The sequence below is a fragment of the Osmerus mordax genome, chromosome 11, assembly GCF_038355195.1.
Source record: "Osmerus mordax isolate fOsmMor3 chromosome 11, fOsmMor3.pri, whole genome shotgun sequence".
Taxonomy (NCBI): domain Eukaryota; kingdom Metazoa; phylum Chordata; class Actinopteri; order Osmeriformes; family Osmeridae; genus Osmerus; species Osmerus mordax.
In genome coordinates this window covers 7,141,543-7,156,358 of record NC_090060.1, presented here as the reverse complement: position 1 = coordinate 7,156,358, position 14,816 = coordinate 7,141,543, and the positions used below count along the sequence as shown (strand labels likewise).

Genomic DNA, 14,816 nt, shown 5'->3' with positions numbered 1-14,816 from the left:
AAACAGCTTCAACCGTTTTTTTTGGGTTGTGGTGTGATTGTGTGTGTGTGTGTGTGAGTGTTTAAAAAGTACCTGTTTGTTTATACAACAGCTGTTTCCTCCTCTAAGATGAATAGCTGTTCACAGGAGGCCAAGCCACTGTCTAGGACTTAAGTGCACCTGTTTAAATCCCCTAATAATGTTTGAAAGGTGTGTTTGTGTGTTTTTGTGTATGCGTAGACCCCTAAACACTAACATGCACAATGGCCAGCCAACACATTATCACAGCCCTTATGCCCAGCATGCACAAAAGCCAGTATAAAACACAAGCCAGAAAACACACTAGCCAGAAAACACACAAGCCAGAAAACATAATATCCAGCACACACTAGCCAATCTACACAACTATTCAGCACACACTAGCAAGTCTACACACACTACTTCTGCATATAGCCAGTATAGACACTTCATAAAGCCAGTATAGACACTTCATAAAGCCAGTATAGACACTGCTCTGAAGATAGCCTAGCCAGCATGTCGTCATTAGACACTATCAAAGTGCATACCTCCCTACAGCTTGTAATTACCCTATGAATAACTGAACCTTAAGTGTGTGTATGTGTGTACTTGTGTTTATGTGTGTTTGTACACATGCACCTGTGCATGTATGGCTTAGAGACTTAATCATCCTGTATGAATAATTCACGGTGAACCACAGGAGACTAGATGAGCACCCTGTGTGTTCTGAGCATGTAGGTAAAGGTTTTATGAAGCTGGTCACATGATTCACCACCACTCCTTCCATCCCTCCTCTCTCTCCCCCTACCATTTCCCTCTTCTCCTCTCTTCCCCTCCTCTCTCCCCATTTTCCTCCTATCTTCTTCTTCTCCTCCCCTCATTTCTCCCCCTGAGCTAGATTTCAATGGGTCTTTTTTCTCTGTGCGTGGTATAGACCACGTGAAGACCATGGAATGCGAGGAAGTGTGGTTGACGTGAGAGGAAGACTGTGCTGCAAGGGTGGGGAGACAACGGGGCTATCAGCACACTCCTTTGGGCTCTCAGCTATTAGACTAAAACTCCACACAGGCTCTAATTACCTACGCACACACACACACACACACACACACTGACACACACACACACACTCACACACAGACACAGTCGATCACTAATTGAGCAGCTCTGGAGGTCTCACAAGCAGGAACCAGTGTGTTCTCTCTCTCTCTCTCCCCCCTCAACTGGTCGTTAACTAGCTCGTACTTGACCCGGACACTCAGATGAAGTGACTCCTCAAAAAATATCTCCCTCTGGGAACGGGAATGCTGGTCTGTGTGCATGATGTGTGTGCATGTGTGTGTGTGTGTGTGTGTGTGTAGCTAACACAGTCTTCTGTAGCTAACAGTGTGTTCTGTAGCTAACAGTGTGTTATTAGCTAACAGTGTGTTCTCTAGCTAACACAGTGTTCTGTAGCTAAAAGTGTGTTCTGTAGCTAACAGTGTGTTCTATTGCTAACACAGTTTTCTGTAGCTAACACAGTGTTTTGTAGCTAACAGTGTGTTCTTGCTGACAAATTGTTCTTTAGAAAACACAGTGTTCTGCAGCAAACACAGTGTTCTGTAGCTAATACCAGACATCCCAACCTGCAGAGACTCATTTCCGGGAGGTAGCTCACCCCCCCCCCCCCTTCCGGACCTTCCGGGAGACTTGGGATGTCTGCCATACTCTGATCCAGGAAGCAGACCTGAGGCTCGGCTCGTTTTCTTGTCAACCAGCGGGAGGCTGCGGGTGTGAAAGTGGATCTAATTGAATTTGAGTTCACCACAATGTTCAGTCATACTCCCACTGTGTGTGTGTGAGAGAAGATGAGTGACTGGGGGAAAAAGAGAGGGAGAAAGAAAAACAGGGAGGAGGGGATAGAAAGAGAGAAGGTAATACAGAGAGGGAGGCAAGCAGCGGGAGATAGCAATTGAGCAAAAACAGAGGAAGATAACGAAAGAGATATAAAGGGAAAGAGAAAACACGGTAGAGAGATAATTCAAGAGAGCGAGAGAGAGAGAAAAGAGAGAGTGAGTGACAAAGAGGGGGGGGAGTTAAAAGAAGAGTCCTCTGTGCAATTCTGATAGACCTTGTCCCTCGGTGACAAGCCGTCTAATAAGCCGGCTGGTCTGTAATGAATACTGTCCAACTACTGCACGTGCTCTGTGATGCTGAGTCGATCTCTTTGGTCCTATAGGGAGCCGTCTGCAGTGAGCAGCATTGTGAAGCAGACAATAACGTTCCCGGTAATAATCACTGAACATATATGTACCGTGGCCTTGGGAAACACCATGACACATGTGGTACATTTGGTTGCATCAGCATTCAAACTCATGATCTAGCTTGACTCTGTGTTCTACAGCCATGTCATATAATCCCTTAGCAAATGGACAATATATACAGCGTGATTCTTCAGACTGTTTGTTCAGACTCAGCAATCCACTGCAGGTTGACTCTACTGCAGGCTGCCTCTACTGCATTCTGACTTTAATGCATGTTGCCTCTACTGCAGGCTGACTCTGCTGCATGCTGACTTTAATGCAGGCTGCCTCTACTGCAGCCTGACTGTTCTGCAGGCTGACTCTACTGCAAGCTGCCTATACTGCAGGCTGCCTCTACTGCAGGCTAACTCTACTACAGGCTGACTTTACTGCAGCCTGACTGTTCTGCAGGCTGCCTCTACTGCAGGCTGCCTCTACCGCAGCCTGCCTCTACTGCAGCTGTTTCTCCCACATGCAAGCTTCAGCTGTGTAGCACAAGTGTGTGTGCCGCCGCCAGGTGATGAACTGAATGGTACAGGAGTTTATATGGAGTGGTAGGGAGGTATACACAACTTTCACGCATGCACGCACACACAAATTGCAAGAGACACAAACAGCTAAAAACACATACAGCACACACAGCTTCCCAGGGGCCATTTTCTAACAGCAGGCTGGATGAGCTATCACCTCCATTAATGCCATCATTATCCTCCTGTGTCTAACAGCCTTCCTCAGTACACATTCACAGACACAGACACACAAGCATGCACACACACACACTGCTCTAAACAGCACTGTTGATCAATGATAGAGGATGTTTCTTGTGCTGTTTCTTGTTTCTGCGCTGCTGGAGATAAATTTGCAAGAAAACAGTGGGAAGCTTTAATGAGTATACATGTTTCCTTGGTTACATCTGCAACATAAATGTCACTATAACGTACAGATCTATATCTTAGCACAGCAAAACATAATGAGAGTTTAAATCTATAACCACAATCACTATGGTTAGATAAGGCACAAACTCACAAACCTACAAATGCACACATATGTAGACACACTGACACACACACGTGCGCAAAACACAGATACTGACACACATACAGACAGACACACAAACACACAATGATGTTACTGTAATGGTGCTTAATCAATATGTTGTTTGGCCGGCTGGAAAGCAGTGTGCCAGAGCCAATCAGAAACGAGTATCATAATGTCCTAATTAGCTTCTTTTATCTCAATATCTTGTCATCTGTGAGAGGAGCAGGTCTCTGTCCTCGTGTGTGTGTGGAGAGCCCTCTCACCACCAACAGAGCAGCCCACGTCTCACCCTCCTCTCTGCCTCGCTTCCAGAACTCCTAGAGACCACAGCTAGAGAACTCCTTGAGACAGAGACTGAGAAGCACCGGGTCATGTGACTCGATTATGAGTGTGATTGGCATCCCTTGCTATTTCAAGCTTTCTCACTACCTCGTTGTTTTTAGTGTGACAGTACTTTGTGCAGTTATGTGAGTCAACAGTTAAAAAAGTCAAGCAGACAGAAAGACAGCAAAAAAGACATGCAGAAAGGTGTCTCTGGTACAGTCATCTGAAGAGATTGACAAGTTATCCCACATGCATGACTATGACTAACCCACGGTGACACACACACACACACCACCAGGAAAAAGAGTCATCTACTGATTACCAAATTATAATAGATGTGTTGAGTTGTGTTCAAAATACCTGTGTGCATCCTCTTATAAAATCTGTGATTGCCCATTAGACTGACATGAGACACCATCTGCAAAAGTAGAAGTCTAACAATAGGAATCTCTGAATGTGTGTCTGTGGCTCGATTGTGTTGCAAAACGGGCAACTGTATGAAGTTAATTGGATGAGCGGCTCGCATGAACTCCCGCCCTCCTCCTCCTCCTCCTCCTCCACCTCCTCCTCCTCCTCCTCACTCTGCTCCCCTGTCCTGACCTATTCTATCACCGTGTTCTCGCAAGCTCCTTCAATATCTCTGCCTGCAGAGGAAACGAGGGGGAGAAGTAGAGAAAGACAGACAGGACAAGGTAATGAATTAAAGTGAGAGAGAAGATGAGAGGTGAAGAAAGAGAGAAGTACAGAGAGACAGTGGGCTGAAAGGTAATTATGCCGTACTGTAGCTGGTGAATAAACATTGGAGATAATGAAGAAAAGTTAGAGTGAGAAGAAGAGAGGGAGCGAGGGAATGAAATGACGAGGTAGAGACAGAGAAAGAGAAGGGGAGATAATGAAGGGACCTTAGAGAGCGAGGAAGAGGGAGAGGGAATAAAGGAAAGAGGGAGAGAGAGTGTAGTTGTGGTAAGTGTCCCAGGGGAGCTATTGAACACCTAATGCTGGTTCATGTGAGTCGTCTAATCAGCTGATTGGTGCAGAGACACTCAGAGAGCCCTATAGTTGATGCTGCTGTTATAGCCCTGAACAGATCTCCATCAGCAAAGATCTACTGCAGCTCTCTGTCTCTACCTCTCTATCCCTATCTCTCTCTCTGTCTCACTCTCTTTCTCTATTTCTCTCTCCCTCTCTGTCTATGTCTCGCCATCTCTCTTTTTTCTTTATCCTCATAGCCTAATTTTCAGGTAATAGTCAGAACAGACTTTGAGCACTAGAGGTGCTTCACCCCTGGCCTCACCCTCAGCCCCAGCCTCACCCCCAATCTCAACCTCACCCTCAGCCCCAGCGTCACCCCCAATCTCAACCTCACCCTCAGCCCAAGCCTCACCCACAGCCTCACCCTCAACCCCAGACCCAGCCTCAATCCTAGCCTCAGCCCCGGCCTCACTCCCGGTCTCAGCCCCAGCCCCAGCCTCACTCCCAGTCTCAGCCCCAGCCTCAGCCCCAGTCTCACTCTCAACCTCAGCCACAGGTCAGTCTGTCCGTAGGAGGATTAAAGAGAGTGGGCGTCTCCAGGATCGGAGGAGAGTGATTTGGAGTTGTAAACTTTAAAAGCCTCGTAAAAAGGCCGGTGTAAATCACTTGTGTGTGTGTGTGTAAGACAGAGGCCACCTCTGCTTGCTGTAAATACTGGGATCAAATGACAGTGCGACACACACACACCAACACACACACTCACATACAGACAGACAAGTAACCCAGGCTATGTTGGAAACGGCTCCATGTACCAGTTCACTGATGTCACGTCCAAGGTGCTCCTCTTTGCCCAGTGAGGAGAAGCAGCTCCTGAGGGCCTCCAGGGGCCCCTGACCTGCTTACATAAGGGTGGGCTTAAGACAGAAAGTAACACTCAACCCAGTATCCTCAACAAAAAAAACACTGGTCTGATCAGCTGCTCACAGATTGGTTTACAGTTTTTATCAATTGCTAAAACACTAAAACCCATTGGCTGAACAAAGTTCTCAGTTGCCCGAACTCATGTAGCTAATTGTGCCTGTCTGTTAATACCTTAAACCATTTCACATGGTAAAACACAATTTGCAGATCTCACTTAGAATTTTCAGCAAAACTCTAAACACATTCTCATTTTAAAAACACATTCTGCACTCTAATGCACATGTCATCCATACTGGTATACACAAATAGCAGCAATCAAATACAAATAGAGAAAACATGTCATTGACTAAACACAACCACTCAAAATTGATTTCACTTGTTTCAAATGATGTGACACAACCAATATAAGCCAGTTCAGAGAGCAAACAGGTTGTTGAAGGTGGGAAAATATTGCTTGTGATGTCGACAAAGTGCTCTGGCCTGACCCAGCCCAAAGACAAGAAGAAGCACATTGATCACATGTTTACTTCTTTGATTTTTGTCCCTTTTAGTAGTATTGTATACTGTAGTACAGTGCATAGGCTGTATACTGTACAATGAAAAAATGGTCTGGCCCTGAACATTGTGCTTTCCATTTGTTACAGTAACAGTACTGACTGCTCAATAGATTTTGACTGGTTGCAGGTTCATATCAACAAAGAACAAGAGTGAGTTGTGAGTAGTGAGATGCAGGGTACAGTACTGTATAGGGGTACAAGGAGGAGAAAGAACAAAAACATTACAAAGAGCAAAGCAGAGTAGTAATTTCTGATCAATTTTGAGCTACTACCGTAATATAGAACATGTTTTTGTTCTATATGTTCAAGACAATGATGGATAAAGATGAAATTTGTTTTGAGATTACGTAAAAACTTCTCCCTGAGAACAACGTATATGTTTTGAACAATGTGTTTTTGGTGTATTGTTTACTGGCTGCTTGATAGTGTATTTAATTTTGATCACTTTGTTTATGATTTGAGAGCAGTGTTTGATTTTGAGCACAGGTAAATCTGTTTTGAGGCGAAAGCTTGATTTTGAGCACAGGTAAAACTGTTTTGAGGCAAAAGTTTCATTTGAAAGAGGATTCAGAGGTTTTGTAAATAGTGCTTGAAGATGAGGTTTTGTGTTTACAGTTTTGAGAAAATGGGTGACTGTTTCAAGAATGTGTTTTAGCATTGTGAAAAACTGTAACACTCTAGAGAGAGGGAGAGAGAGAGAGAGAGAGAGAGAGAGAGAGAGAGAGAGAGAGAGAGAGAGAGAGAGAGAGAGAGAGAGAGAGAGAGAGAGAGAGAGAGAGAGAGAGAGAAGGAAGAAGGAGAGAGGAGAGAGAGAGAGAGAGAGAGAGAGAGAGAGAGAGAGAGAGAGAGAGAGAGAGAGAGAGAGAGAGAGAGATGAGAGAGAGAGAGAGAGAGAGAGAGAGAGAGAGAGAGAGAGAGAGAGAGAGAGAGAGAGAGAGAGAGAGAGAGAGAGAGAGAGAGGAAGAGAGAGAGAGAGAGAGAGAGAGAGGGGAGGAGGAGGAAGAGGCAAGAGAGAGGAGTAGGGAGAGAGAGAGAGGGAGGAGAGTGAGGAGAGGAATGAATGGGGTGAGGTTTAGGGAGGAGAGAGGAGAGAGTGGGATGAGGAGGCGTGGGTGGGGACAGAGAGATAGAGAGCGATGGATTTGTCCCGTATTGCTGTCTAAGGACGGACCGAGACAGTCTCAAGCTGAGGAAAGGGATGCCTGCCAAAACATCATTCTGAGATTCACTTCATTCGCACTTGCCAAGGTTGTTAATTTCTATGCAAATTCAACCTTGCCCCAACACGGACAAACACACACACCGTCCGTGTGTGTGTGTCTCCAGGCCCTGTATTGGATCAACGTGTAGAGGTTATAGAGTGAGCCTTGTAAAATGTTCTGACTAAGATTTCCAGAAATGTCAAGTCAGTGATCTGGGTTAACAAGTCTGCATGTCGGTTTGGGTATTGATTAGGAAGGAGAGAGAGACAGACAGAGCAGAGAGAGAGAGAAAGAGACAGGAGAGATACACAGAGAGAGAGAGAGAGAGAGAGGGAGAGAGAGAGGAGAGAGGAGAGAGAGAGAGAGAGAGAGAGAGAGAGAGAGAGAGAGAGAGGGAGAGAGAGAAGGAGAGGCATCTTCTGGAAGCAGTGTGACCTGCTCTTAACTATTATGTTTCCAGAAACAAGAACCACATCGTCCAAAGGGTGCAGGTTGTTAACGGTTACGTGATGTGCTCAGAGCTCATTAACTTCTGCCCCTTGCTAATAAAACCCTGCGTACCTCAGGATGAAGCCCCTCCCCCTGATGTGCCCCTGTGTCCTGGTGTGTTGTGGTTAATGAGGATGTCTGTGTTTGATGTAATTGAGAACTGTTCAACTTGATATGGAGCTGGCCAATCAGGATGCAGCGAGCGGAGGGCTCAGTCTGGTGTGTGTGTGTACGTGTATGTGTGTGTGTGTGTGTGTCATCCTGCAAAGGGGCCCTGGCTGCAGCCTTGCAGTTGTAGTCGAGCACTCAAGCACATCATAACCATACAGTGTTTGTGTGTTTGGGTTGTATGTGTGTGATGTGTTTATATTTGCTCCTTGACTTGTTTGGTGTCATCTCAAATTAAATGGACTTTCAATAATTCAATAACACACACACACACACACATAATGACATGTCCAAGCCAGTGAAGAAGTAATGGGAAAGCATGAATCTGTAAAAAAGTGTTATGTAAATGCCTGGCCTGCACAGTAAATCAAGGCTCAACCATTAAGATGTGTTCCCACTGCCTCATCACTCATCTGGTCTCCAGCGCCGCGATCTGATTGGATTAGGGAGCAGACACAACGCAGCCGGGGTTGATATTGTTCTGTCTCTTATTTCAGAACCTGCTGGAAGTGTATGTGGATCTGGAAGGCTAGAGGGAGAGAAAGGGAGGGAACGAGAGAGAGAGAGAGAGAAAGCTCTGTATGGACAGTGAGGTGACTTGCCTTTCACTAGCTGGTTAATAAACGTTGTTTCTTCTCTCCTCTTCCCCCTTCACCATCTTTTCTGTTTTTTTCTTTTTTACTCTTTTCCTCTCTCATCCTTTCGTTCCTTTTCTCTCCTGTCCTCTTCTTCCTTCCTCTCCCCTCAAATCCTCTCACCACTCCCCTCCTCCACTCTGACCCCCAACACCCTGCCCTCCACCTCTCTCCTCACCTCCCCTCTCTCCCCCACCTCCTCCCCCACCCTCCTCTCTCACGCCCGCCTCTTTCTCCACCCACCCCTCCCACCCCCCCCCAGCCGCCATCTTGGACGACCCCATGGAGTGCAGCAGAGGGGAGCGTCTGGCCATCACGCTGGCCAAGGAGAGCATCAACCGCAACAGCAACCGCTCCACCACCGGCAAACTGGATGTGGACATCTTCGAGCTCCTGAGAGACAGCGAGTACGAGACAGGAGAGACTAGTAAGTAGAGGAGGAGGAGGAGGAGGAAGAAGAAGAGAGGTGGACAAGAGGGAGAAAATGGTGAGGTGGAGGCGAAGGATGGGCCAAGGACAGAATAAGAGATGGAGGAAGAGGAGGAGGAAGAGGAGGAGGACAAGAGAAGGACAATCGGAGGAGGGGAAGGAGAGAAGGAAAGGTGGAGATTTAGAGGAGGTGAAATAGGAGATGGCCCAGGATTCACGGTTTACAAAAGACAAACATAGAGATTCAAATCAAGGACTTGTCAGTTCAATTCTGGGCATCTCTCTCCCTCTACACTCTCCTCCTTCTCCCATCTGCCCCTCCTCTCCTCTCCTCCCTCCTTCCCTCCTCCCATGTCCTGAGTGCGGAGATATAAGTCGATCCTGTTTAGGAATTTGTGGGTTGAATAGACACCATCCCAAACTGCTGCTAGGCAGAATAAGCTGTCATATCAGGGATTGTCACCCCTCCAGGGTTCACCTTGTCTCCTTGGTAAGCTGGGCTGTTTCAAATCACAGTGCAGTGTGTATGTGTGTCAGATCAAAAAAGTATTTTTCAAGAGCGATGTATAAAAACAAATATTAAAACTAGAAAGTATGAAAACCATTTGTGTGGAGTAAAGTAAACTAGAACAGAAGGTCATGTGTCAAGTAAACTGTCCTTTTCACATAGGATAACTTTTATTCTACTGGAGAAAAATATAAGAAAGAAAGGCTCCTCTGTGTTGGATATGCTTTATGACACCAAAAGGTTTCACCTGATGGTTTGACAGAGAACTGTCCATGTCGTAGTAGATCTCAGGGAACGACATTGGGACTTGATTGAGACCAGGAAAAGCTTCCTGTAAAGGAGAACCACATATACTTAATCCCCATGGAAACCTCTCCTCCTCCGCATCTTCCTCCTCCTCCTTGCAAAACTATTCCAACGCTGGCTGTTTTACAGCTGTCTGATGTGTGTATGTGTGTTTGCATGTGTGTGTGTGTGTGTGTGTGTGTGAGAGAGTATGTGTGTGTGCGTGTGTGTGTGTGTGTGTGTGTGTGTGTGTGTGTGTGAGTATGTGTGTGTGTGTGCGTGTGTGTGTGTGTGTGTGTGTGAGTATGTGTGTGTGTGTGTGTGAATATGTCTGTGTGTGTGTGTGTGTGTGAGTATGTGTGTGTTTAGTCAGAAATTGGATTAGGGACGGATCAGTGCCGGCAGCCTGAATGAAATGTCACCTCAGCCAGCCAGTCAACCAGCCAGCCAGACAGCCATTCAGCAAGCCATTCAACCAGTCAGCCAGCCAGTCAGCCAGTCAGTCAGTCAGTCAATCAGCCATCCAGTCAGTAAACCAGTCAACTACTCAGTCAGCTACTCCACCAGAAAGCCAGTCAGCCAGTCAGTCAGCCCTCCGGCCGGCCAGCCAGTCAACCAGCCAGTCAGCCAGCCAGTCAACCAGCCAGTCATCCAGCCAGCCAGCCAGCCAGTCAACCAGCCAGTCAGCCAGTCAACCAGCCAGTCAACCAGCCAGTCAGCCAGCCAGCCAGTCAACCAGCCAGTCAGCCAGTCAGCCAGCCAGTCAGCCAGTCAGCCACTCACCAGTCAGCCAGCCAGCCAGTCAGCCAGTCAACCAGCTAGCCAGTCAGCCAGCCAATCAACTAGTCAGCCAGCCAGCCAGTCAGCCAGTCAACCCTCCAGTCCCTCCCTCCCACCTGTCCTAGTTCCCACTGCTGCTCTTCATACTGGAGATGTTCTACTTCTGCTCAGGGACACACATGGAAACCAGCCAACACTGCAGAGGAACACAGACAGACCGGTGTGTGTTTGTGTGTCTGTGGGGGGCTATGTTTGTGGTGTGTGAACGTGTATGTGTGTGTGTGCGCATGTGTGTATGTATGTCAAGTGCTTTCCCACAGTGCTGGTTATGTACTGAGGTTATTACCAGGGGTCTCATTTATAAAACTGTGCGTAGGATTCTTACTAAAAGTGTACGTACGCCCAAAAGCCTAAAATGGCGTACGCCCCCCAAAAATCTGATTTATAAGACCGTGCATCCGCACACCTGTAAGCAATGTTCCCTTTATAAATCACAGACTACCCACAAGTGTGCGTACGTGACTCAGCATTTTACTCCGCCCTGAACACGCCCGTTTTTAACCATAAATGGTCAATGCAAAGCACCTCATGAATGCTAATCCAGTATATTAATGGCCCTGACATGCGATTGTTCTTATGTTGCGTTACGTTGAATCATGGCGACAGGTGGAAAAGAACGAAAAGGCGCAACTTCTCAGACACTGACATTGAACTACTTGTAGGCGAGGTGGAGGAGCGAAAAAAACACATGAGGCCTATTTGGTGGCCACAGCAGCGGGATCACAAATAAATAAAAAAGCAATGCGGGGTAACAATTTGAAAACAAAAGCGTATCCTTAAACACACGTTTCTTCATGCCGGTTTTGTTATGAACAGTATTAAAGTTTGGACTGATAACGAGGACGTAGTGTAACAATTGCATGTGAGCTTAACGGCTGTATTTCCAGTTTTTGACATATGATGCACAGTATGAAACAAATATATTTAGTTATAGGCTACACTGTGTTTGCAGAACAGGATATGTGATGTTATCCTGTATTCCATACAGTCGGGGCCTCTCCCCCCCTGCACTCCCATAGTGGACCTCTGATTGTGAAACACTAAATCAAAGGTCTCTGGCTTGGTTCTCCTTACAGCAGGAGCTGACCTAGCTTCAGTACAGTTCATCCAGGTTTCATCCTAGTCAGAATTATCATCTTCTCAAGGTTACTGACTCTTTATTTTGTCTCTCTTTTATCTGTCTTTATCTCTCCATCTCTCTCTGTCTCTGTCTCTCTCTCTTCAGTGTGCCAGATTCTCTCTAAGGGCGTGGTGGCAGTCCTGGGTCCCTCTGCAAGCCCCGCTTCCAACTCCATCATCAGCAACATCTGTGGAGAGAAGGAGGTGAGCCCGGAACTGAATCTGTCTCCTGTTATTCTGAGAGTATGAGAGTATTATTCCTCACATGCATGTTCAGGAGGTGAGAACACACAGCTGCTCATGTCCGGCCAGCTCTGAGTCATGCTGTCTGTTGCTGCACAGCACCATGACGTCAGTGTTATGGTACACCCTGGGAGATGAGCCATTTGGGAGAACTGAATGTGTGTGTGTGTGTGTGTGTGTGTCCTGTCAGAGTGAGAAGGTCATATTGACCTATCGTCACTGTGAAGGTGAGGTTTCACTAATGGTCTGCTTCTGCTAGATGGGCAGATAGTCAATCTGAGGACAACAGGCCCGCCTTATGGAACATGTGTGTGTGTGTGCGCAAGTGTTTACCATCTGCATGGATTCTTACAGTATAGGATTATCAAGGGCACACTCACTGAACACTTGCTTATACACACAGACACATCGTGATATGTGCACACACACTGGCAGTGATAGGCTTATTTTTGAGTCATGCATGTGGATCTCCTTTCTTTTCATCTCTTTCAATGCCTTCTCTTCTCCTGCCCCCTCCCCCCCACCTCTCCTGCCCCCCATTCCTGTAGTCAGTAACTCTGCTGATTGTCAGGTCAGAGAAAGAGAGAGAGAGAGAGAGAGAGAGAGAGAGAGAGAGAGAGAGAGAGAGAGAGAGAGAGAGAGAGAGAGAGAGAGAGAGAGAGAGAGAGAGAGAGAGAGAGAGAGAGAGAGAGAGAGAGAGAGAGAGAGAGAGAGAGAGAGAGAGAGAGAGAGAGAGAGAGAGAGAGAGAGAGAGAGAGAGAGAGAGAGAGAGAGAGAGAGAGAAATGAAGGAGATAGAGATTGAGGATGAGCAGAGATAGAGGGTGGTGATTCTGAGAGAATGCAAGCAGGATTTCAACTCAAATTACCTGGACCTTTCTACCTTTCTTCTCCCTCTCCCTATCTCTCCCTCTACCTCATCTTCCCCTCCTCTCCTCCCTGATCACAGCCCATCAGTCTGTTTCTGGGTCTTAGTGTGTGTCTGGGTCAGCCAGGGATTGGTTCTGGTTCTGTGGCTGTGGGCCTGGTGTCGACTGAGAGCTCCACATCAGGATTTAATTGGGCCCTTTCAGGAACCGTTTATTCATGAGGGAGCTAGAGAGAGGGAGAAAGGGATGTAGGGAGATAGGGAAAGCAAGAGGTACGAGGGAGGGAGGGACAGAGATATGAAGGGATGGAGAAATGGAGTTAGAGAGCAAAGGAGCGAGAGGGTGGAAGAGAGAGGGAAGGAGAAGGAGGAAGATAGCTGGAGGGAGGGAGGGAGGGAGGGAGGGAGGGAGGGAGGGAGGGAGGGAGGGAGGGAGGGAGGGAGGGAGGGAGGGAGGGAGGGAGGGAGGGAGGGAGGGAGGGTCAGAATTAGTCAGATATTGCTGTCTCTCTCCATTCATGGTGCCTCTGCTTTCCCACTTGCAAACAAAACACAGGTGCGTACACACACCGCACACATGCACACACTTTGCTCTCTGCCTTATGGTGATTAGTGCTCCACAGCTGTCCCCACTCCCACCCACCCCACACACACACACACACACACACACACACACACACACACACACACACACACACACACGGAACCCCTTGTGGCCCTCACCTTTGCATGCAATTGGTATGTCATCATCATACAAGCTCCCTTACTCTGTATGGGTGTGCGTATGTGCTTCTGTGTGTTTTTGTCTGCATGATTGGACTGGAGTGATGAATACAATTCTGTAAATTGTGTTTATCTGTCTGCCGTCATTATACATATGCAAATTGACTGTCTTCCACGTTCCATTGTTTCTTTGTCATGCGCTGCTCCATGTCAGTGGCCTCTCTTTGTTTGGGGCGATGAGGTGATACGATTCGAACAACTCTCCCCCCAGCCCTGCTCCAATCAGGTGCACAGCTGAATGGAAGCGCTGTCTCTGAATCATCCTTTTAACAGTCATCCTTGTTCCACAAAACACACGCTTGTTTCACACGTCCTCAGTCTCGTAGCTGCTAAACACTGGATTGTTTACATGCTTGTCAGGGTTTGGGTAATCGCCATCGCTCTCCGCTTCAGATCAAACGAAGGGTTTGATTAACAAGCAGCCGGAAAGGGAGATTGAAGGTGGTGTTTTGTGGTCTAATGAGAGACTGGACCTGGTTTGTGTTTTTCAAAGCGAGCTGTGGACTCAGCTGTGGTCAAATATGTGGGGTGGATGCAGAGAGAGGGACAGAGAGAGAAAGAGAAGAGGGAGAGAAAGAGAGAAACAAAGAGAGAGAGAAGAGGACAAAAGAGAGAAAAAGAAAGAAAAGGAGAGGGAGATAGAGAGAAAAGCTGAACCAGCACAGACAAGCTGAATCCCCAGGATGTACATGGAGGTACAATCCGGTAGATTGCAGTAGATAGAGCCATCACCATAGTCCATGTATCTCTGTCTCTCTCCATCTAACTCAGCGGCCTGGCCTATCAGGACATCCTCTGGGCCAACACAGGCTGGTGACTGGGACTCCAACTGTCTCTCCCTCTGGAAACACGGCCATTTTCGAGGGTTGGACGGGAATAGAGAGAGGGGGGGGAGCGAGAATGAAAGAAAGAGGGAGAGAGAGACAGGGAGAGAGAACATAGACAAAGATAGAGGAAGTCTCAGCAATAGAGAGGGAAAGAGATACATAGAGGGAGAGGGAGAGAAAGGAGAGACGAGATACAATGAGAGAGAGAGAGAGAGAGAGAGAGAGAGAGAGAGAGAGAGGAGAGGGAGAGGGAGAGGCGAGAGGGAGAGGGAGAGGGAGAGGGGAGAGGGAGAGGGAGAGGGAGAGAGAGGGAGGGAGAGAGCGGAGAGAGCG

General features: G+C 47.3%; 1 protein-coding gene across 1 annotated transcript in view; it reads left to right on the top strand.

Annotated features, from left to right (window-relative positions):
* The window catches only part of grik4 (glutamate receptor, ionotropic, kainate 4), an 82,624-nt gene that overhangs the window by 54,991 nt on the left and 12,817 nt on the right, over nt 1–14,816 (top strand). Inside the window, exons 3-5 of the mRNA XM_067246642.1 lie at nt 8,845–9,009; nt 11,870–12,006; nt 12,296–12,317. Coding sequence (XP_067102743.1) covers nt 8,845–9,009; nt 11,870–12,006; nt 12,296–12,317 — 324 coding nt within the window. The remainder of the gene's footprint in view (nt 1–8,844; nt 9,010–11,869; nt 12,007–12,295; nt 12,318–14,816) is intronic.